Genomic DNA, 23,793 nt, shown 5'->3' with positions numbered 1-23,793 from the left:
TACCAGCAGATCATGAGGATGAATATCTGATCGGGGTGGGGGGACAGGTGGATATTGAGTCCAGGACACTAGATTTGGGTAAAGCATCAGGTAAACGCTACTGCTCCTTTATTTTTGGGGGAGGTGGACACTGCGTGAGTGGCAGGCAGGTGAAGGTCTCTTAAGACTGGGAATTGAGCTACAAATATTGTATTTCCCCATTGGGATCCAACAGCATCGTGGTATCTTAGTCTTGGGGTAGAGGAGTGAATTTGTAAGGTCAGGGCCTTGTGTGAATTTGTAAGATTTTGCCTATAGCTTCCTTTCCATGGGCGCTAAGATGGGAGCGGATAAAATGCTGTGTGTGATTATACTGAGCCCTGGTCTACACACTCTGTTCATACTGATTTGAACATATTTTGGGTAAGGAGGTGATCTTTTTTTTAATGGTGATAAAGCTAAGGCAGTTCAATCCCCTAGTGTGGGCATAGCTATCCCGAGGGAAAGGTGCTTGTAGTCCAGTCAATTCATGAATAAGCTATGCCAGTATAAGCACTTATTTACTGGTATAATTGCAATCCCCACTCATTGATTGTACTGCTTTAACTAGCTCTACTTCTGCACCAAAAAACCTGTGTAGACCAGCCCAGAGTAGCACATCTGGGGGCTCTTCTGGTCCAGATGGAAGTCTCTGAAGTTTATTATAAAGGTGGTCAGGGCCTTGTGTGATTAGTAAATATAATGCAGAATGGCAATTCAACGTACGAACCAAAGGCCGGGGAGCTGATGTGATAAGGGGGAAATGTTCTGCTGCAAGAGCTGGCAGGTGGTCGTAATACGTTTGACAAACCATAAATGTGCTGGGTCAGGTAATTGCGTGAGTCAGCTTGGGGTTGTCTGGGAAATATCTGCGGGTCTGGACTAGCTGGCCTGATAAATATCCCTTCCTGATGCATGTGTATAAACACAGTCTTCCTACGGACTTAATGGGGACGGCTGAAAAAGCAGTTTTCCTGCATGGGTCAAGAAAATGCATTTCGGCAGATTCTGCAACAGGTGCAACTGCCTGTCAGGGATGCGCTCTGGGCTCCCTTGCTGTGTCTGCTGATCGTAATTGTTCAAGAACAGAACACCCGTATGTCCCCTAAGCAGGCATTCGGCTGTCTGCATACCTTAGTGCAGTCAAGTAGGTATCTGCTCTTACCGTCCACATCTTGCCATGCAGGGTTTCTCTGCGGTCTTAAAGCTAGTGTGATTCTTCTGTCATTGAAGAGGAACTCTTCCCTTTGGTTAAGTGGCTCCTTTGTCTTTTGGAGCTAGGTTTCTTCCCTGCAGCCATAGTGGTTTTCCGATCTTGCGAGCGGAGCAGGCTCAGACTCGGGCAGTACTCGGATGGGAGACCTGCGGGGATCCAAGCAGGAGATGGTGTTGATCAAGGGCATTTCTTCTGAGCCGTTACGATACCACTGCCCTAGTATCCTGTGCTTCTGCAGGGAGCTGTGATGAAAGGCAACGAAAGTGTTTCTTACTACTTACTACTAAAGATGACGTGATTCTTTCCGCAAGAGACCAATATGCTAACCCCACAGTCTCTTGAAAAAGCACAGTCTGGCTAATTAAATTCCCCCTCCAGGCTGTGGTGGCGGTCAGTTCCTGTCCTGTAGTGCTGTTGCAAATTGCATTGCAGCAGTGGGTGAAGTGGTCATTATAAAATCCCTTGTCTACCTAGTGCTCAACTAATATTTGAAACCCTTTGAGATCCTTTGTAAGGTGTCCTAGAAATGCATAGCTGTGAGTGCTGCCTCCTCCACCCTGCCTCAGATGGCACAAATACAGCCGTTTGACTGCATCCAGAAAATCATTTCCAGTAGCAAAAGTTGCATCTTAATGACACTGTTTTTTAACATGTCCAAGTGTATTGGCTAGCATACTAGGTCTCCCTGGCCTTGCTAGAAGTAAAGTTGGCCCACCATTTCTACCCAGCATTGCCTGTTTAAATCAGACCCTGTCAGCAGGCTGTCCTTCCTGCACTTCCTGTTGACTCCCTTCCCTATTGGTTGACAAGCTCAGTGTTCACAGAAACCAAATAAAGCAACAGTATAAAAGAGGATGCAAGCTGTGGGGATGAGTTGTGTGTGTGGGTGGCGGTGCTGTGAATGGGATCTGTGCAGGCCTGACTGTAACAGCCTCTGTTGGAGTTTAGCTTGATCTCTCTGGCAGGGTTTGGATTTCTTAAAGCTTGGGGCCATGCTGCTATTCTGGTTGATGACCTCTCCCTGTGTTTTAATTACTTAGGTTTTAATTACTCGAGTATACTGTGCTCCATTAAGGGAGATTACCGGTCTCTGGCCTGCACGTTCCCTTCATTAACTCTTTATTACCTTTTCTCACTGGTTGATGGTCTCCAGCATTATTGAGGTGTAGAATGCTACAGCCGGCTTTGAGCAAGTTTGCCGCTTACCTCTCAACATGCTGCGTGGTGGAGAGGGGCAACTTGAGATCTGAGAGAACTGGAACTGCCAAGTCAATGCCTAGGGTGTTCCACTGAGGGCCAGGCATAGCACTGGTCTCTTTGCCCTCATGTTGCAGTAAAATCAGGCCCTTTCCCAATTGGTGCTTCTATCACATATTTAGGGCCCTACCAAATTCACGGCCATGAAAAATGCATCACGGAATGTGAAATCTGGTCTTTTGTATGCTTTTACCCAGTCCTATACAAATTTCACGGGCGAGACCAGCATTTCTGAAATTGGAGGGCCTAACCCAAAAGGAGGTTGCAGGGGGGTCACAAGGTTATTTTAGGGGGGTTACGGTATTGCCACCCTTACTTCTGTGCTGCATTCAGAGCTGGGTGGCTGGAGAGTGGTGGCTGTTAGCCGGGCACCCAGCTCTGAAGGCAGCGTCCTGCCAGCAGCAGCGTAGAAGTAAGGGTGGCAATCCCATACCATGCCACCTTTATTACTGTGCTGCGGCCTTCAGAGCTGGGCGGCCCCGGAGAGCAGTGGCTCCTGACTGAGGGCCCAGGTCTGCAGGCAGCAGTGCAGAAGTAAGGGTGGCAATACCATCCCACGCCATCCTTATTTCTGCGCTGCTGCTGGCGGTGGCTCTGCCTTCAGAGCTGGGCTCCCGGCCAGCAGCTGCCGCTCTCCAGCTGCCCAGCTCTGAAGGCAGCGCTGCTGCCGGTAGCAGCACAGAAGTAAGGGCAGCAATACCACAACCCCCCTTACAATAACCTTGTGACCGCCCCAAACTCCTTTTTGGGTCAGGACCCCTACAATCACAGCACCATGAAATGTCAGGTTTAAATCATGACACTTACAATTTTAAAAATCCTCTGACCGTGAATTTGGTAGGGCCCTACACATACTAAATAGATCTCAGCCACTGCCTTCTGTGAGCATCTGAAGTCTTGGGTCAGTAGTTGTAAACGTGGGCAGATGATTTGAGAATAAAGATGTTATGGCAGAAGGTATCTTAATATACGTACAGTAGAACCGCAGTGTTACGAACACCAGAATTACAAACTGACCAGTCAACCACACACCTCATTTGGAACGAGAAGTACACAATCAGGCAGCAGCAGAGATCAAAAAAAAGGCAAATCCAGTGCAGTACTGTTAAATGTAAACTACTGAAAAATAAAGGAAAAGCAGCATTCTTCTTCTGCATAGTAAAGTTTCAAAGTTGTATTGAGTCAATGTTCAGTTGTAAACTTTTGCAAGAACAACCATAACGTTTTGTTCAGAGTTAGGAACAATCTCCATTCCCGAGGGGTTCGTAACTGAGGTTCTACTGTAGGAGAAAGTTGTAAGTGAATTTTGTATGAATCCAAACTTTATTGGCCTCAACACATTCCTCATTTAGACACCCACCACATTCCTTCTCGCACTGGTTGTCCCACTGCAACCAGGCAGTTGTCATGTGCATCTGACTCCTTTTTTGTATATGGAGCCCAAGTCGCTAGGAAAGTTTGCACTTGAGTTTTGGCTTCACAAGGAGTTTCTTGTGCAGTAATTGCGGGTTTTCCCACTTGGGATTTTACACGTGGCTTCCCCTCAGTGAGCTCTGCCTGTAACAATTGCATGGAAGAAAGCCAACATGTTTTTCCCTTTTAATCTTTAAAACTTTGACTTCTGTACATTCCATTCTACTCCACTTTCACATTCCTCCCTGCAGAATGGCCCCCCGTGGCACTGCTAATTCTGGGCTTCCTTCATAAGGGAGGCTTTTTTAAAGAATGCCTCATGTAGGGACTGCCTAGGGCTTCCCAGTGGTTGTAGGCTGCAGCCGAGAAAGCTGTGTTGACTCACAGCCTGCTAGACCTTGACCCAGGATATGAGCTGACATGTTGGGACTAGTCTGTCTGCCTGGCAAAAGGTATTTCCACAGAGCAGAGTGATAGCTGTTTCGATGGGATTTTACACAAAAACACCTGCAAAGCTTATAGCTTATTTTCACTTCACTTTCTGGGAAACTCTCTGTGCAATTAAAATAAATTGATTTGAGAGACGGAAGCGATAGGTGCAGAAAATCATGACACTGACACAGTGAATTGCGTTGCTGTCTGTCCTCTTCCCCTATTTAGGATAACCTAGCGTGACCTGGCTCTGCAGCGCAGGCTGTGATGTTGGCATTTGGAAATGTGCTGTTTGAGGGCTGACGTATCTTTTCACTGACATGCACTTAGACCCTGATTCACCAAGGAACTGAAGCATGTGTCCACCTTCAAGCACGTGAGCAGCGCCATTGACTTTGATGAGACTACTGCTGTCCTTAAAGTCAAGCCCGTGTCTAAGTACCTTGCTGAATTGAGGACATGTCCGGGAAAATCGGGAGGCTCGGCCGGGGCCTCTTTGTCCGGGGCCGGGGGCATGGTGCCGGGCCGGGCTGGGCGCGGGGCTGGGGTCCGGGCCGGGAGCCGGGCCCGCGGGGCCGGGTCGGGGAGCCGGGCCGGGGTCGGGGGGTGCGCCGGGCCGGGAGCCCGGGTCGGGGAGCCGGGGAGCGCGCCGGGGTCGGGGAGCCGGAGCCGGGGAGCGCGCCGGGGTCGGGGAGCCGGAGCCGGGGAGCGCGTCGGGGAGCCGGGGAGTGAGCCGGGGGGTGCGCCGGGCCTGCGGGGCTGGGAACCGGGAGGTGGTCGGTCGGGGCCGGCACCCCAGGGCCCGAGCCGACCCAGGCTGGAGCCACGGGGGGACCAGCCTGGGCCGCGCCTCCTCCCCCCGCCCCCCTTACCTGCTTCAGGCTTCCCGCGAATTAAATGTTCGTGGGAAGCAGGGGAGGGGGCGGAGACTTTCGGAGGGGGCGGAGTTGGGGGCGGGGCTGGGGGGCGGGGCCCCGGGGAGTGTCCTCCATTTGGAGGCACAAAATATGGTAACCCTACGTAACCTGGCAGTTGTTGAATGCAGAGCTGTGCATGTGAGAATCAAGATGCCGATATCCTAAGGTGAAGGTCAGTGGCTGCTTATGGAGACCTGGACCAAAACAACAGATTATTTTGGTGCTGTTTCCAGGTCCCCAAAGCTTTTTTTTTTTCCTGCATCCCCACTATCTCCTCAATGATATGGGAATCCTCCAAACTCCGACTGCACCCAGCTGATAGGGGATAGAGAAATCCTTCTTGAAAGGTTTGTGGGGAACTTGGAGGCTAAGCAGGAATTAAAACTAACTCTTTTTTTCTCCATTATGCATAGAGCCAAATAGAGCTTAGTGTACGAGACTTGACAGAGCCTATTAAAGTATCTGTGCTTAAAGCTAATTGGAATATAATGGGGACAGGAAATTTAGTCACGGTTGGTTTGCTGTGGGAATGGAGGAGCTAGAACTACTAGTCTAAATGAGGAGGGAGTTATACAAGTTATTGTCCGTTATAAATTAAAGAGAAATGTAATGCTGCATTGGTCTGTCGTCTTCAGTGGACTGTCAGTTTAGCATCCCAGTTTGATTTCTTTTACTCTATAATATATAATCAAAGCCTCCCCCTGGACTGAAATGATGATGCAGCCAGGTGCAAATGAATATAGTTTCTCCTCTGAAGATGTACTTAACTTGGGGTTATGTCCAAATAAAAGTAGCAGCGATTCGTTTGGTAGATCGTCACTGGAAGCCGGAAAAAATCTCTGTACCACTGTTAACTAAAAGACTTTCACTTGTGGTGAGCTCTGTCCAGCTTGTGTTTCTTCTCAGCCTCTCCTGGTTGGAGAAAGTTGCCTTAGTGAGAACAGAATCAGACAACTGATCGTATAAGTGACACCTCCTTGAAGCTTTGGAGTTTCATGCACAAATATACTTGTTGCTTCTGACAAGCTTTCTTTTACTGCGGGACCCATATGCCTGTGAGAGTGAGCTGGACTCACGGATCCCAAGGGGCGTTTGCAAAGCCAGCGGTTAGATAAACAAACCAAGACGTGTAAACTGTATGTTTGAGCTGGAGTGCTGAGAAGCAATAACCACAGAGCCCAGTGACGCCACAGTTATGACCCCAGAGGGGGAAACTTCCCTCTAAATGCTCCACGCAGCTGCCTGCCTTATTCTTAGACTAGAAATTGCTTTTTCTGAAGAAGGGCCTGACTGTGGTCTCTGGGCCAGACAGAACACCTGTGTTTGTTTTCACGATGCCTCTGACCTGTGTTCAGGGAACACAGCTGCAGATGGGAAAAGTTTGCTTATTTTTCACCCAGCTCCATTTGCTACAGCAGGTGTCCAGTCAGCTTTAAACTTGCAGCAAAGATGAAAATCCCTCTCTGGAAGGATTCAAGATATAAATGAGCTAATGGCTTTTCGGGCTTTCCATGGCAAGCACCTCTGTGCTTATGTACTTTTCTGGTCTTGGAGCGAGGTGCGAGGCAGGGAGAGAGAGGATGCATAGAACTTGCTTTTCTCTTAGTCTCGCTTGCCTTCGCTTAACAATTAAGACGCATTTGGGCTGGGATTGCTTTCCAGATCTTTGTCTTGTGGCTGCATGCCAGCCCCCTTTCTGCCTCCCTCCCCCCCAAGTGTGCACGCAGCTGGGTCAGTGGAGCCTGTCTTTCGGTCCCAAGTCTCATAATTCTGAGAATCTTTTACTCTTTAGGGTTAGCTGTTTGGAGCAAGTGTGCAGACTAGAGGTTGCCTGAGGATAACGAGTCTACCAGCTGGGGCTCTGTATTGCCTGACTAGACCTTGCACTACGGCGCTGAGGGGTGGGTTCTGGAGTCAGCCGCTTCAGCAAGGGGGCACGCTTACCCATGGATGGGTCTGCATAGGAAGTTGCTTAACTAGGTCTATGTGCAAGCTTCAAGCAGGGAGACTGTGCCCCGCTGGATGGGGAGCCGTATGAATAGGAGAGGTAGGCAGGTGGTTTAGTGCTGTGTGCCGCTGTAGAGCGGTCACCGACGTCCGCTTGAGTCTGAGTCAGAGCACTTCTGTTTGTGGGAGGAAGCGTGGCCAACGCTGCTGCTCTGAGCAGGCTCTTTGGGAAAGGGATCTCCTGCGAGTGCCTTCCTCTCAAGGACAGAGAACTAACTTGAAAATCCGGCCACGGAAAAAGGGCGTTGATGGAAGGAGTCATCGAAAGAGCTGAGGATGCGGATGTGCGTGGCTGTCCTGTGTGTTGCGGGGCCGGTCGCGCCGCGAGCTGTGCTTGGCCCTCTGCCTTGAGCCTTGGTGCACCTGAGACATTATCTGGTCATCTTATTGAGCGTTCATCTGAGCCGTTGTTGCACATTCTTAGCACGTATATAGCAATGTTGCATATTTAAGGCATTGTACAAACACCAGCTAGCGGTTCCTCATTTCACCTCCTCCTAGAGGGGTGATCCGTCTTCATTATAAATGAGAAGCTTCCTCACCGCTCTGGAGGTCTGATCCTAGTGGTATGATCACAGCCATGTGTAGGCCGTAGCCCTGCAGCTGCAGAACCAGCCCTGTGCTTGAGAATCTCGTCTTGCATTTAAAAAACAAACAAAACCGCAACCTCTTTTTCCCAGCGCTTGTGGTTGTGCAGGTAACCTGAACACCGTGAGACTGTAGCCAGTGCAGTGGTGTCTACCTGGAAGTGCAGATGGACCAAACCAGTAGCTCAGACAGGTGTTATCTGCTCCATGAATCTTGATGGGGGGGATTAACTCTGAGACCTGAAGCGGGCAATTTAAATGTCAATATTGTGAACTACTTTGCTGCTGGTCACATTCAGCGGGAGCAGCAGCTGATGTGCTTCTCCCACAAATCCGGTGCTGCTTCCAGGTCCCCAAAGCTCCAGCTACATCTGCCAAAGTCCCCAGGTTTCCCCTGACTTCCAGCCCCTGCGTTGCAGTCAGGTATCGTCAGTACAGTGATCTGTTGTATTGAAAACCGGCAATGTGGGCACGGCATAGCATTGATTTTAATATCCAAATAACTAACCCAGAGGTGACTGTATTTTCATATTGGATTCATTTGAAAGCCTGCATATAAATAGAGCTGCTGCAGAACTTCTAGTCCGCCACACCAGCGTGCAGCCGAATCCATGGGCCTTGCGGTGGGATTGAGGTGCAGGTGCAGCTTGCCAGAGCACATGAGACTTCGACTGTGACACATGGATTGTTGGATGTCCTTTGCATAGGGCACGCTCAGACCCTAGGGGGCATCAGTGTTGCATATGTACAGAGGAAACGGTAGCTGCCTTCCAGTCTGTGCGCAAAGTGCATATTACTGTAGACTGGTAGAAGCCCAGCACAGTACAGCATCTTGTAACACTGGGGATTGTCTGTTGCTGGGAATAGACTGTTCTCTCTGGTTATTTGGCTGTAGGGAGGCACAGATATGTCTGCTAAGAGGAATGTTACTGCATCAAGCTATAACACTGCATTTTTATTGTAAGATAGAGAAACGTTAAGAGGTTCTATTAAAACCACACCCCTTTCCATAACTAGAGCAATTTTGGGGGGCTGGATTATGGTCCTTTCTATGAAACCTTTCTATGCAGTTATGAGTTCTTGAATGCAGCCACCTTGGTGTAGATATAGACATAGAAGCTGAATTTTCTGCTATGCAGTCTCTAAGTGACCATGACATTTCCCAAGTGGAACTTTCATAGTATTTTAATTGCAAGGTCTGTTTCCCCTCAAGAGTTTAAGGAGTCTGTATGGTGTTAGTTTCTTCTCTTGCTCAACTCCGCTTGGCTGTTTAACCCTTCCCCCGCCCTCCTATATAATCAATTCCTACTTCTATTGTGATAGCACCTAGCAGCTCCAGTCTTAGACTCCACTGTGCTAGCCCCTGGAGACACACAGAACAAAAACAGTGTCCCTGTCAGTTTAGTCTAAAAATTCCTGTGTTTGGAGATGGAACTGGATGAAATTTTTGGTTAAAAAAAAAAATGCAGATTTGGGTCGACCAAAAGATTTCATGAATCTCTCTGTCAAATTTGCCAAATTATTCCACTTGAAAACGGGACATTTTGACATAGTTTTGACATTTCTGAAACAAAGCTTTTTACTTTTTTAAATAAAACAATTAATATTCCAAACAAAAAGTTATTTAAAATAATAATAATAAAAAGACAAAACAGTCCCCCACCCCCACATTAGTTGGGGGGGGAGAATGTTTTGGGTTGAAATAAATGTTTAGTTCAACTCCAAGCTAATTATTTTTAACTTTTTGCTTAGTGAACTGAAATAATGGTTATTTGCACAGCTCCTGTTGGCAGATCTGTGTAGCATTGCCTTATGTTTCTTATTTTAAGGGACTCTTAATCCTTTTCCCTCCCAAACATTTAAGAGGTAGGAAAGGGACCGTTCTTACCCTGCTAAAGTTGTTGGTGTTAAGGGGCCAGCTATTACTAGTCTTTCTGATTTCTTTCAAAAGCCCCTGCATCTTCCATACATTTCTTCAGTTATCCTTGCTTAGGTATTAACCCTGACTCAGTATTTCCAAAAGCATATTTGTTTGCAACCGTTTAGAGGGGAAGGGTGGTGGAACAGGCCTTTGTTGGGAGGGCTCTGTTTTAGATCACTGCTGTGTTTAGGGTGTGCTCTTCCACTTACTGAGGATTGCCGATGTACAGGAGATAGCATGGACTCTGAAAGCTGAGAAGACTGCAGTGTTGCCTACTGGTTAGAGCAGATTGAGTCGGGACCCCTGCTTTGTATTCCCAGCTCTGCCATGGACGCAGTTGGGCAAGTCCTTTTAACCCACCCGTGCCACAGTTTACCCATCTGAGAAATGGCGAATAACTTACCCACTACATGGGGATGTCGTGTGGCTAAATTAATGTTAGTAAAACACTTACAATGCCTTTTGTTCAAGGGTCTAACTGCCCAGTACTAAATGTTGGATGATGCATGTCAAGTTACTTTGCATCCTTTGTGGTGCAGGAGTCTGTGGAACATTCAAACCTTTGGACTGGGAGTTTGTGTCAATAATATCAGTCTCACTAACTTAAACATTGACTGAGACTCTTCTCAAGTTCCTCACATCCACTAAGGTTGACATTTTCACAGCTTCGGGACTGAGACACGAGAAGGTAGATTTGGAGTTTGTTCATTGTCTCATAACACAAAATCAAGGGGACATTCAATGAAATTGAAAGTGTTAAATTCAAAACTGATGAAAGGAAACGCTTTTTCACGCCAAGTGTAAATAGACGGTGGAACTCCTTGCCACAGGAAGTTGTTGAGGCCAAGAATTTAATAAGATTAAAAGATGAATGGGATGTTTATATGTATAACAAGAACAGCCAGAGCTATAATAGTTATTGCTAAAAAATGGAGAAGGGATACTAAACCCCATGCTTCAGGGGCTTACGTCAATCTCCATGTTAAAGATCAGGATGAGACCAAGTATGAGCAGCAGATTATAAGAACATAACGACCGTACCGGGTCAGACCAAAGGTCCATCTAGCCCAGTATCCTGTCTACCGACAGTGGCCAATGTTAGGTGCCCCAGAGGGAGTGGACCTAAGAGGCAATGATCAAGTGATCTCTCTCCTGCCATCCATCTCCATCCTCTGACAAACAGAGGCTAGGGACACCATTCCTTACCCATCCTGGCTAATAGCCATTAATGGACTTAACCACCATGGATTTATCCAGTTCTGTCTTAAACGCTGTTATAGTCCTAGCCTTTACAACCTCCTCAGGTAAGGAGTTCCACAAGTTGACTGTGCGCTGTGTGAAGAAGAACTTCCTTTTATTTGTTTTAAACCTGCTGCCTATTAATTTCATTTGGTGACTCCTAGTTCTTGTATTATGGGAATAAGTAAATAACTTTTCCTTATCCACTTTCTCCACATCACTCATGATTTTATATACCTCTATCATATCCCCCCTTAGTCTCCTCTTTTCCAAGCTGAAGAGTCCTAGCCTCTTTAATCTCTCCTCATATGGGACCCGTTCCAAACCCTTAATCATTTTAGTTGTCCTTTTCTGAACCTTTTCTAGTGCCAGTATATCTTTTTTGAGATGAGGAGACCACATCTGTACACAGTATTCAAGATGTGGGCGTACCATTGATTTATATAAGGGCAATAAGATATTCTCAGTCTTATTCTCTATCCCCTTTTTAATGATTTCTAACATCCTGTTTGCTTTTTTGACCGCCTCTGCACACTGCGTGGACATCTTCAGAGAACTATCCACGATGACGCCAAGATTTTTTTCCTGACTTGTTGTAGCTAACATAGCCCCCATCATATTGTATGTATAGTTGGGGTTATTTTTTCCAATGTGCATTACTTTACATTTATTCACATTAAATTTCATTTGCCATTTTGTTGCCCAATCACTTAGTTTTATGAGATCTTTTTGAAGTTCGTTACAGTCTGCTTTGGTCTTAATTATCATGAGCAGTTTAGTATCATATTATCCCACATCTTCCTCTTGAATCATCCAGTGCTGAATGAGGTCAAAGATGAGACTGGATTAGATGGATCTCTGGTCTCATCCTGTTTGGCAGTTCCTGTTTTAAGAAACTTTGAAAATCTCAGCCGAATCTATAGCCTGGGGGTGTAAATGCCCCCCCCCCCCCCCCCAAGAAAACATCCTCGACTGTCCTTCTGGGCCATGTTATTAACACTACTTAAAATTAGAGCAGCCTTGTTAAGTATGTACAGTTATCTCCATCTCTGACCTTTCTTCCTTCCAGTGCACATGGTCCAGCCTGGCCTACACAATGAGCGAATATTTCATGAGTGAATCAGGCACGTGTTTCTATTATTAGTTTAAGGTAAAGAAGGAATTTGATGCAATATCTTTCCCAGGGTGACTCGTGATGGAAACAAATAAAAGCATGTGCCTATTAAAGCTTGAAGCTGAAGCGTAAGTACAAAGCTGGCTTTGGTTGGCCTGATTTGAGGGATGGGAGAGGATAAACATGCTTTGGACCCTATTTTTTTAACCTACACTTGTGCAAAAATATTGAGATTTCCCCTGCAGCCTGCAACTCTTTATTTACAAGTACGGACCATACAGTGATTTTTATTTCTGAGATGCCACCACGGCTGCTGTCCTGGAATGGCTGTCAGCCTGGTATTGTAATGGAACAATGTTTGCACTATTTGTTGTGGTAATAGTTGTCAGAAGCACAGCAATTGGATGTCACCTGCTCTATAAATAAATACAAGCATCTTTCTTCTCCTTGCACTCAGGGCACAGACACCCGGACCATAAGCCATGGTCTTGATCTTTGCTTTCTACTGCATGACTTGGTGCGCCTTCATCTTATTTGCTTTAAACAAGCCTTTTGTTTTTCCCCCCACCGCAGAGTTATTGTCATGGCAGTCAGTTGCAGTTCTTCCCTACAGCAGCTGGCACTTGCCTGCGCCAAGGAGCTTCTGTTGTATTGCTGACACAGGTTGCAATGTGGGCCGGACTGCAAGCTGTTATGCAAAGCTCCGATAGGTGAGGTGAATCACTAGGAGGGCAAGGCATTTTCCATGAACAGAAATTTCATAGTTGCACAACGGTGTGTATGTTAAAACACACAACCCTGCATGCTACATTTTTTTGGTTTAAAAACAAAACCCAAAAAAGTTTGATGCATTGTCAGGTTCTATTGCAGTAAGTCTTTAATTCAGTGAAGCCCCTTTAAGAAGACAGAAGTGGAGACATAAGCCAACACGCAGCTTTATGTTTATAAACCTTGTCCTTGGCTTGCATTTTCTTTCTTTCTTTTGATTAGGTCTCACTGTTTGCATCTTGCTTTATTGAGAGTGCAAGCTCACTGGGCTAGGGACCAGGCCTCCTTTCAAGTGAAGCACACACCCTTTCAGTAATGGGCCGTGCTGTGTGGTTTCGGAGCCCTGCAGCTTTGTGGAAAGCAGGATAGAATTCTAATCCTCTGTTTTCGCGTTGTGTCCCCTGGTTGTGCGCGGTGACATAAAAAACTAACAGGGAGACCTGGTATTAGTCTGTCTGCACAGCTGTCATGTTTAACTGTTTCATTATTGCCTTTGATCTAAAATTGTCTACACTTGGTTGGAAGGGGTGTGTCTGTAAAAGCTGCCTTTTTAAAACCCAGCTTGGGTTTAACCACCCACTTTGTCCAGAAATGTGCCCTGATGGGATGCATTTTAAAAACCCTGTACTTCAATGGCCTCCATCCTTGGCCCCGGTCCAGTTTCCTGTTTGACGTCATGTGCTCTTTCACGGCTGCCGCTTTTACAACTGTTGAGCTTTCAAAAGTGTAATCTGAGCTGAAACTGGCCAACTTCGGCAGCTGCCTGTGAAGGAACACTGCACTCTGCCATCTCTCTCTCTTTTCCTCTTTCCTCCAGCCCAGAAAACGTAGAATGATCTAATGGCTTCTAGCTTGTGCGCGGGGCCTGGAGGGGAGGAACGAGAGATCATCGGAAAGGGCTGTTGAGTACTTTGGACCATGCATGCTTTTTTAAAATAAGCGGTGCCATTTGCAGCAAGCTCTGTGCACTGGATCCTGCAGACATCGCCCCCTTCTTCACCCCCCCCGCCACTCCCCATCTGCTTCAAGGCGTGCCGTTTCTGTTCTTCATTTCTGGGAAACCATGGACAAGAAACAAGGTATATGTTGCAATTTCCAAAACACGTGGCGGGAAGATCTGAAGAGCCGTTGAGATGGTAAAAAAGGGCTGTGGAATTTTGTCAGTTCGTTCTGTGCGGTTTTGCTTTGTAACCTTGCTCGGAGGGGGTCTGTATTTGCGGCCAGTTAGCTATTTTTAAAGCTACTGGAAACGTGCAGGCGTTGGGTTGAAATGCCAGCTGTAGGTGTACAGGCCGGCATGAGTATGGAAAAATCTGCAGGGTTTGCAGCTAAACTTGTCTTTTTTTTTTTTTTTTTTTTAAGCATTTGCCACACACAACAGGCTGTTTGTTTGTTTTTGCACAAAAGTCCTGTTGCACTAGACTTGAGTGCCCAACAGGGAACCAGCTGCAGTTCAGAGCTGTGATTCAGCAGAGGTTAACAGGTGACTTTTTTGTTCGTCTGCAGGCAGCTCTGACTAGAAGGGGCTTTTTATGAACTGCTTTTTCCCTCCTCCCGGTTCACTTGTTGCGCTTTGTTTTCAACTTCTGCAAAAAGTCTACAGACGGCTTCTCCTAAAAAGTGCCCAGTGGGGTGACTGACTGCGCTTAGCATTCTCTCCTCTCCCCCCCCCCCCCGCTTTGATTGTTCTTTCCAGGCTGCAGAGTGGTGCAAATATTCCCATAGCTCTCTGCTGGGAGCCAGCTCCCCTCCTTGCTTCAGCTGGTGGTGCCCTTAGCAAAGGATATTGACACCTGCTCTGTTATCTTGCCCTGAAAGCTGACTGTTATCTGACTGTTCTTCTGTGGCTGGGGTATGAAACACGGGGTATCCCATCTAGCCGCCTCCTTCATTTGCGTTTCTTCATCCCCAAATCCGTGATCGGACTGTCCTGTCCAAGGGTGAACAGAACTTGTTGGATACAAAATCAAACCCTCTAGAGAGGTGTTGCTAACTTCCTTTTCCCCCACCCTCAAGCCAACAGTCTTGTTCTCGCCCCAGTTCCCTCTGTGTGGTAGATTCTGTAGCGCCGCTGTCTTTCCTCTGCACCGGGCCTTTCCTGGGGCTGGCACATGGGAGTAGATAGGCCATGAGGCAGCAGAGGTTGCATTTCAAAGGTCAGCTCAGTCAAATAGCTTTATTTACAGTTCTTAAGATTTGTCCTGCTAGTTTCCACCCACGTCAGCCAGTAGGGAGAAGTACCACACACACACACATACACAGAGGTGGAATTAAACAGCTCCAGGAAATGCAATTGGCTGTTTTTAACTTTATCAAGGTTGTGGCATGAGAAATTCATTCGGTGGCTTTCTCTTGAGGGAAATAGTTCCTCTCTCAGCATAAAGGACGCAGAGATGCGCCTGTGGTGGCATGCTGGGGACTGGAACCCTGCCTGCCAACTTTTCCCCTACGCTGGTGCAACCAATGGTGGCTCCACTCAGCAGTGTTCGAGGACTCGGTAGTCAGTGTGCCCATTCCTTGTCTACACTGACAATTTCCTCTGTTGGTAGCATCACATTAGGAGAGCTGCACCAGTGCAGAGAATACCTTGCTATTGTTCCCAGTGTAAATGTACCCTAAGGCAATTGAGTACTTGCTGTTGGACTGGGAATGGGTGACAGGGGATGGATCACTTGATGATTACCTGTTCTGTTCATTCCCTCTGGGACACCTGGCATTGGCCACTGTCGGAAGACAGGATACTGGGCTAGATGGACCTTTGTTGTGACCCAGTATGGCCGCGCTCATGTTCTCATGGACATGTGTTGTTTCTGTGGCTCTGAGGAGTTGACTGAGTTAGATGAAGTATCAGAGGGGTAGCCGTGTTAGTCTGGATCTATAAAAAGCGACAAAGAGTTCTGTGGCATCTTCTAGACTAACAGATGTATTGGAGCATAAGCTTTCGTGGGTGAATACCCACTTCGTCAGGTATTCACCCACGAAAGCTTATGCTCCAATACGTCTGTTAGTCTTTAAGGTGCCGCAGGACTCTTTGTTGCTTTTTGAGTTAGGTGAGGCTCACAAGCCTTTTGAGCTCTGCATCCCTGAAATCATGTCATTCCGATTACCATCTCTTTGCCTCATTTGAATTCTGACATGATCCTTGCAGCATACGTGCCTGACCCTTGGCTGGCGTAAATCGATGGAGCTATGCTGAAGACTGTGGGGCTACCCGGGTTTACACCAGCTGAGGATCTGCCCCCATATTTCTTAAGCTTCTCGTGTTAGAGGTCAATGCATTGGGGAGCTGGGATGAGTCCAGGGTTCACAGGCAGCAGGAAGCATTTGTTTCTATCGCTAGCGGAAACCTTGTTGGAATTCAAGTGTGTGGGAGAGATGGTAATCAAGATGACACATGTGGTTAAGAGCTCGTATGTAGCCACTTGCTGGGGCTGGAAATGGGTGCTTTACCAGGAGCTGGTCAGGATGGAAGGTCTTGAGTTGCAGGATTTTGTAATTCTCCTCCCACTCTCTTTAAAAAGTCCTCTTTCCCCCACCCCTTCCTTTGCTCTGAAATGGGGTGTCTGTCTGCTTGTCAGGAGGCAATCACAGTTCACCTCCCTACCTACCAGGAGCAGTGCTTGGCACTGACCTAGTCAATTCTTGTGCTTATGAAGAATGACACAGCTCTGCTGTGGCAAGTACCCCTGGGGTCACGAGAGCCTGCCTTAGTGGTAGAATTGGTCTGCGCTTGGAGATGTGCTGGCTGATCTTGGTGCAGTGTTGGGCTTATTAAGTATGCGTCTGCCTCTGGAGCAAGAGACTGCTGCCAGAGTACAGAGAGCCCTTTAGAGGATTACTGTTTTCCTCTTCCTGGGGAGAGCCCTAATGATCCAGCTAGAATGCAGAGATCAGCTGCAGGTCACCGGCTCCCACGCGAGCGGTGTGTGCGTTGTAGCAGCTGCGCACGTGGTCCTCAATGTGACACTGGGTGAGCGCTGAGGGTACTTTGGATCGATGTTAAAGGCACTGCCAGAGCAAGGGAGTTGGGTGCGGAGCCTGATAGTTTCTCCTCCGTGCCTTGGTTTAGTCATGGTTTATAGATCTGAGTCAGGAAGTGTCTTCAGGGTGTGCCTAGATGAGGGGGCGAGTCACACCGTTGTAGAGAGATTGAGCTGCAGCAGCTACCTTGGTAGCTTACTGGAGTAGGTCACTCCTGTGCAGGCCTCCTTTGACACGGAGGTAGCGCAGCTACTCTGCTGGGCTGCACCAGAGAGCTACGTTTGGGGGAAGGGGCGGGGGCATGTGTAAAAGAAACAACAAAGCCCCCACGTTCGCCAGCAGAGACAGGTCCTGTGCTTGTCTTCTAGCAGAGTGAGGGGCAAGGATGCTTCCATTTTCACCAGGAGCTCTGAAACCATTCCTGAGAGCTGCCTTTTCAGTCTATACCCCCGCCTCCCCGCCATGGACCATATAGCAGGGTGCATCAGTCTTCAGTGTGTTTTGTCCTTGCAAAACCACGGTGCTGTAATCTCTGCTTTACAGATGGGAAACTGAGGCACAGAGGATATGTCTGCACTGCAATTACACACCCGCATTGCCTGTGGCTCATGGAGCTGTTTAACTGAAGAATAGAGATTCTGTCTCGGGCTGCAGCCTGAACTCTGGGACCCTCCCACCTCGCAGAGTCCTAGAGCCCGGGCTCCAGCCTTGGCCCAAATCTCTACTCGGCAATTAAATAACCCCTTAGCCTGAGCCTCTTAGCCCAAGTCGGCTGGCACGGGCCAGCTGCGGGTGTCTGTCTGCCATGTAGACGTACCCAGGGAGACTAAGTGTCTTACCTAAGGTCACATGGGAAGGCGGTGGCAGAGCAGGGTATCTGTCTCAGGTCTGAGTCACAGGCGAACGCCCTAAGCTCTGCACCATCCTCCCTCTCTGCCATTGCAAGGGGACTGTTCTCTGCGGACATGCAATCTATTAAGTAACGTAGTGCAGAGATGTTTGACTTGGCCCCAGCTACCTCTGGACTGACCCTTCTGTTCAGGGCCAAGATGGGAGTCTACAGCGAGTCAGAACGGTACCTGGAGCCTGCCTAGGCACCGGCTGAATGCGTCACTTATCACGGTGCTGCAAGCCTCAATGAAGCCTGCAGCATAGAAGCGGCATTGTATATGCTGCTGGTAGTTACTATGGTAACTTCAGAGCAATAGTGGGTAAATGGGCAGCAGAAGGATTAAGCAAAATAGCTTCCTTTAAACCAGATCCTGCTCATTTCAGTTTCCAGCAGAGACAGAGGCTTTGTAACAGCCCCCTTCAGCTCTGGCTCCCAATGGAGGCCTTAAACCAGCCTCCCTTTCTGTGCCCACAAACGAGGACAGATGCAGTTTTATGGGCATAATGATTTGCAGGTGCACACAAAGGCATGTGGGCATCTCATTGGGAGGGGCATGCAGGCAGATGTTGACTCGTTCTCATTTGCAGGCACAAAAAAAGGGAAGCTGGTGTTTTATAAAGCCATGGGACTCGTGCTGGATACAAATGCCCCAGGACCCTCTTAGAATGACCCGTCCCCCACCCACAGAACCGCTTCTCTGAGTGGGTAGTTGGAGCTGGACCGTGTACACTGCATGGCCGGGTGGCAATTTGAGACCTGGAGCCTCACTCCATCTGAATTCGCCCTAAGAGGCTTGCACGGCCTTTATCAGTGCACCGGACTGGGTGAATGCACACAGCAGGAAGTGCGGGAGCAAAGGGCTCTACTTTTGGACAAGGTTACATCCCTTTGTTGGGGCTGGGGGGTTGGGCGGGAGGCAGAGTTCTCTTAAAAGGCCCTGACTGAGCAAAGCACTGAAATCCCTTCGTTTTGATGGAACTTAAGTATGTGCTTCTGGGTGGGATTTTCCAGACTTGTTGACGTTGGGCCCACTGAAAGGGAATTCGCCCCTGCAAGTGAATGGGACGTGTGCTCCCAAGTCACTTAAGCCCATTTGGAAAAATTCCACCCCAAGTGCTAAGTAGGGGGGGAGTCAAGCATGTGCTTAAAGTTAAGCACGTGCTAAAGAGTTTTGCTGATTCAGGGCCAAAATGAAGTGCAGGAGAAGTCAGTGAGTCTTGGTGCATGCTCTGTGCTGCTGCTGCAGGCGAATTGAGCAGAGCAGAGAGGTGATCTGAGCTGGCATCAGAGGGCTCTACTTTGTGGCTCTGAGGTGAGCTCTCGGCACCTGGAAACGCCTGGCTTCTGGGGGTGGGGAATTTCAGAGCTGGTGAATGGAGTTGTGCTTTGTTTCGTGTTTGCTCCTATGGTACTCAAGCAAGTATTCAGAGAAGTATCATCCGAGTGTAAATCTCCCAGGGTTATTTATAGCTTCCCTCACCCAGCTGGGCTCGGTGAGGAAAAACTGCAGCAGTGGGTTTCAGGTTTGCTAGCATGCAGCGTTGACAGCTCGTTAAACGGAAGGCAGACCCTCCAGCAGAGCTTGCTCCATTAGGAGCTGGCCACTTGCTATTGAGGCTAGTCAGAGAGCTTGCACCTCGGCCCCCCAAGAGTGTCGTTGGCTAAGGTGGCGGGGATTTCATTGTGACACAAGTTACCATCCTTTTCCTTATCTCAAGTGTTGCAACTGCACAGTGGGAATGAATATGGGAGCTGCCAGGCTGGTTTTGTTGGTGCATGATGGGGAAGGCGAGGCTAGTAAGAAGGGGCTACTGATCAAGCCCATCTCCCTCAATGGGATAGGACGGGAGTGCTGCTGGTGCAGTGTGCTTTGGTACTGGGCCTGGGGAGAGGGAAGGGGGTTGCCTTGCTCAGCAATGTCGCAGTTGGTCTAGGAGCAGAACTGACAGGCTCCGAGGAGGGTCTCCACCAGGTCTCTTCAGGGCTTGGACAGGGGTAGAGAACACCCCAGAGGGATTAACCTTTCCATTGCACGGGGTGGTACCAATGGTCATTAACCGAGCATGCCCTATGGGGCAACTCATGGTGTAGCTGCTGCCAGCGAATCTTCCTGGGGTGAACTTTGGCAGCCAGAGGCCAGGGCGTGGTCGGCCGTTGGGTGACCAAAGATGGATGGCTTGCCCAGTGCTCTAGCTCAGCGCTGTTGTGTACGTTGGCCAGATCGCAGGGATTGACTGCAACATAAGGAGGCTGCTGCTCCAGTGAACTCTGGAGCAGAGGAGATGAAAGGCAGTGGGTGGTGGAGGAAGGGCCTCTGATATCCAGTGGCTGCTCTGATCTGGTGGTCTGCATAACATTTCCCTCCTGGCATTTGTTCTGAGCCATCCTACAGCGTGGTATGAAAGCAGGTGGCATTATTAAGCTCTTTGACTGGGGTGCCAGAGGCTGGAATCCACACGGCCTCCTAGCAGAAACCTTCAGATCTGCGTTTTCCACCCTGCCCCCCTCCATGTCCTGAGCCATTAGCAAGGCTGCAGTTTGCGGGAGGAGGGGAAGATGAGAAGTGTATTTCAGGAGCTCTTATTGTCAGGGGCATCTGGTGACATGCACAGCAACAGTTTGTGTTGGGAACATTATGTACGGCTCGTCTGTCTGATCAGAACACAGAGGGCCGTGGCAATTGCTGCCTCTCTGGGTCGGTTGATGCTACTGCAGGAATTCTCCTCTCCTGTACGCACAGCAGCCTTGCTGCCAGTCAGCACTGATGTCCTGCTGTCTCCACTCTGAGATCTCTGCTCCCCCTCTGTTGTGTTCAGAGACTTGGACACACTTTGACTATGCCCCCGTGAGGCAGGTGGGTAGGTACCATTCCCACTTTGCAGGGAGGTTGTAACTTGCTTACGGGCATTTAGCTGCTAGTAGAACCGGGGAGTTCCTGCGATCAGGTCACTAGAACACCCCTCTCTTCAGATGTCTTCTAGGTCAATGCGCTAAAAGAGCTGCAATCTTTCTTTTGGTACTTTCACAAGGCTCAGGTAGGTTAGTGTCTGTAAACCGGGGTTTAAAACCTCTTAACAGCTGCCTACTAGCTCCTCCCGGATGAAATCAACGATATTCTTGTGCTGAGTGAAGCTTGTGGGATCTGGTGGCTTGGGCTTCTGTCATGTAACATTAATGGTGCGGCGACCTCATGTGGCCAAAAGATGTCCTATCAACCCAGCACAGTTAACGCATAAAATAAGAGGGGAGCTCGGCTTATTGAAGGTGCTCTTTTTGCAGAGTCTCCGCTGTAGGCTACAGCTTCCATGCCTAATGAATTCTGCCGAATTTGACAGAACACCTTAATTGCAGGATATCCTCTCCAATTCTGCTGCAGCTCCATTTTGTGAGCTTCTCCTACCTTTGTGGAAAATACAAACAGGGCCTCTTTCCTTTTCAGATGTGTGGTGAGTGCTGGAGTGAATTTTGTGTTACCCAGTAGCATGGAAGCTTGATTTGTACCACGCCTGGTCTTACTCCATTAAAACTGATCTAATCTTTTTTTTTTTTTTTTTTTTTAGATCCCAGAGGGTCTTTAGAGCCACCCAAACCAGGTAGGTGCCCAGCAAAATGATTTATTTAAGCTGATCTGCGTAATTAAAGGTGCATCAGAGATCGTAAGAGTGGTGTGATCGCACACAGCTTGGCCAAGGTGCTTTGCCAGGCCCCTTTTTGTTCTGCTGTCCTTGGACAATGGTGTTCTAGCCTGGGCTTCTGTGATGTGGACAAATGTCCATTAGTGGCTGTGACAAGACCCACAGCCTGTTTTCACTTGTGACTGTAAAATGTAAAGCCAATGGCTTGATCCTCCCCTGCCCTCTTATCACCTACAGCTGGTAGCACTACACCCACTTCCTACAGGTGTTGATGACAAGGTGCAAGGCAGAGGAGAATCAGGCCTCTGGTCTCCCCAGAAACGAAAGGCTGGTGCATCTGGTTCCTTACACCACTTGTCTGTTTTTAAAGCCCTTCGAAGCCCAGTTGTGCTGGAGTTGCCCTGTTCCTTAATGGGACAGTCATGAAGAGAGCATTCCCCGCCAACTTGCTCTTCAGTGTCTCTTGCTGGCTACGTTCTGCTGTGACATAGACTGTTCTCGAGAGGTAGGAGGAGGAAACCACCAAAGCAGTTGGAGAGAGGAGGAACAAAAGACTAGACTAAGGAGAAGCCCAAGGTAGATCGGTTTCCCTTACGGGCCGAACGATCTGGCACAGGGAGGTTAAGACTGGGCTCTGATATCTGGCTTCGAACCATTTCTGAACCCCTGAGTTACTTCCTGTTCTGCTTGGATCCAGCTATAATGGAAAGCAGCCAGCCATCCCCGGGGTTCAAGCGGCCGTAACTTTGCAATAGCCAGTCTATACTTGCAGGGTAGGAAGATGCTTTGGGGAGAGGGGAATTAGCAAACGTGTCTGGAGCTGTCAGGTGTCTTTTCTCTCTTTCAGTGAAAGGCAAGAAAAAACGGGATCTGAAAATAACATGTCCCCCCATCAAGCAACCTGTCGTGAACCCAACGTAAGTCGCTGCTGCTGAGTGCTGTCTTTCCATGCTCCTGCAAGTCTGCCTTGAGATTTCAGGCTAACGATTTAAAGATTTGCCAACGCGAGAGGAATATTCCATTTCAGTTTTAGAAATCCAGCTTTCTTTTAGTTCTGTTTTTTTGGTGTAAATTTAATTTTTAAACCGTTTTTCTCGGTATTGTGGTAGCGCCTAGATGCCCAGCTCGCAGTGGCCTTGATCAATCCACGCTGCAAGCCATTGATCTCTCTGACGTGCTGCAGTGTTGTGTGTGTTAGGATTAGAAGCGCCATGTGACCTGTGAGCTGGCTGCGGGTGTCAGAGCTGGGAACTGTTATTTAACAGGCCGCTGGAATCTTGCTGCATCGGTGTTAATTTCAGTCATTAACTCACTAATGCCTTGGTACAAGGAGGGCCCAGAATATCTTGTTTGTTTGTGTTGCCGCAATCCGGTGCCTGTGTGTGGTGCCCACTTGTATCTCAGCTCACTGGAATGTGTCTCTCTCCTGTTTACTGTGGAAGTCATTCCTTGTTGCACATAGGATGGAGAACCATTCGTAGCAGTGATCAGAGTTTGGCAGCATGCAGACAGGTACAAGGCCCTGCCCGCCCCTTTGTCCTGACCTGCAGCACCGCACCAGGTTTATTCCTAAACCGCTCCTAGCAGAGGCCACCAGTTGGCGAACCATCAAGCTCCTTCAGTTATGCTCCTCTCAACATTTGACTGCAAGTCTCCAAAGGGGAAAGCCTAACGTGTGAACGCACTGTTATCTACCTGTCCTTGTCCTCACTCCCAGAGGGCTCCTTGTAAAAGGGATGCTATCCAATAGCTTAGGCCCCAAACCTAGGTTTTTCTGAGCTTTACAAAGTGTAACAGAAATATTTCTGTGACCTTGGAGAGCAGTGCAGAGCTTTTGCTTTGGAATGAAACCATTCCCTGAAGGCAAACGTTGCAATGTTGTGCTAGCAGACGAGAATCCGGAGGCTAAACTTAACTAGCTGTTCTTATTCTCCAAGCTAAGGAGGAGTGGCAGCGAGGGAGGAAGTAATCATGCTTGAGCGATGGAAAATAAACCTAGATTTTAAAAATTATTTTAACAATAATTGAAGGTGGTAGATGCAGCACAGTGCCACTAAAATGTTAGGTCTACTTGTGACAGGTTTCAGAGGGGTAGCTGTGTTAGTCTGTATCAGCAAAAACAATGAGGAGTCCGTGTGGTACCTTAGAGACTAACACATTTATTTGGGCCTAAGCTTTCGTGGGCTAGAGCCCACTTCATGGGATGCATGAAGTGTCAGAGGTGAGTGAAACAGGCCCTTAAGTAAACAAAACGCCTCATCTAGGAAATAACTTCTGTCTTCTATAGCTGGGTTTTTCATGCTACTTGGCAGTTATGTTGTGATGACGGTGGATGTCATGATGTGACTGGCTGGGCTAGTCCACCATGAAATCACTGAATGTCATAAATCAGTATC

General features: G+C 48.2%; 1 protein-coding gene across 4 annotated transcripts in view; it reads left to right on the top strand.

The window, feature by feature from the left end:
* The window catches only part of MAP2K3 (mitogen-activated protein kinase kinase 3), a 52,123-nt gene that overhangs the window by 9,010 nt on the left and 19,320 nt on the right, over positions 1-23,793 (top strand). The window contains exons 1-3 of one of the 4 annotated variants that reach the window (XM_054041440.1): positions 13,637-13,968; positions 21,323-21,355; positions 22,245-22,314. In XM_054041440.1, coding sequence (XP_053897415.1) covers positions 13,953-13,968; positions 21,323-21,355; positions 22,245-22,314 — 119 coding nt within the window. In that variant the 5' untranslated portion in view covers positions 13,637-13,952. Of the gene's footprint in view, positions 1-13,636; positions 13,969-20,511; positions 20,621-21,114; positions 21,209-21,322; positions 21,356-22,244; positions 22,315-23,793 lie in introns of those variants that run through there. The other 3 variants (XM_054041442.1, XM_054041441.1, XM_054041439.1) reach the window with 3 other exon arrangements.

Source organism: Malaclemys terrapin, chromosome 10, assembly GCF_027887155.1.
Source record: "Malaclemys terrapin pileata isolate rMalTer1 chromosome 10, rMalTer1.hap1, whole genome shotgun sequence".
Classification (NCBI taxonomy): domain Eukaryota; kingdom Metazoa; phylum Chordata; order Testudines; family Emydidae; genus Malaclemys; species Malaclemys terrapin.
The sequence above is the reverse complement of the archived record's forward strand: the minus strand, read 5'-3'. Positions and strand labels throughout refer to the sequence as shown.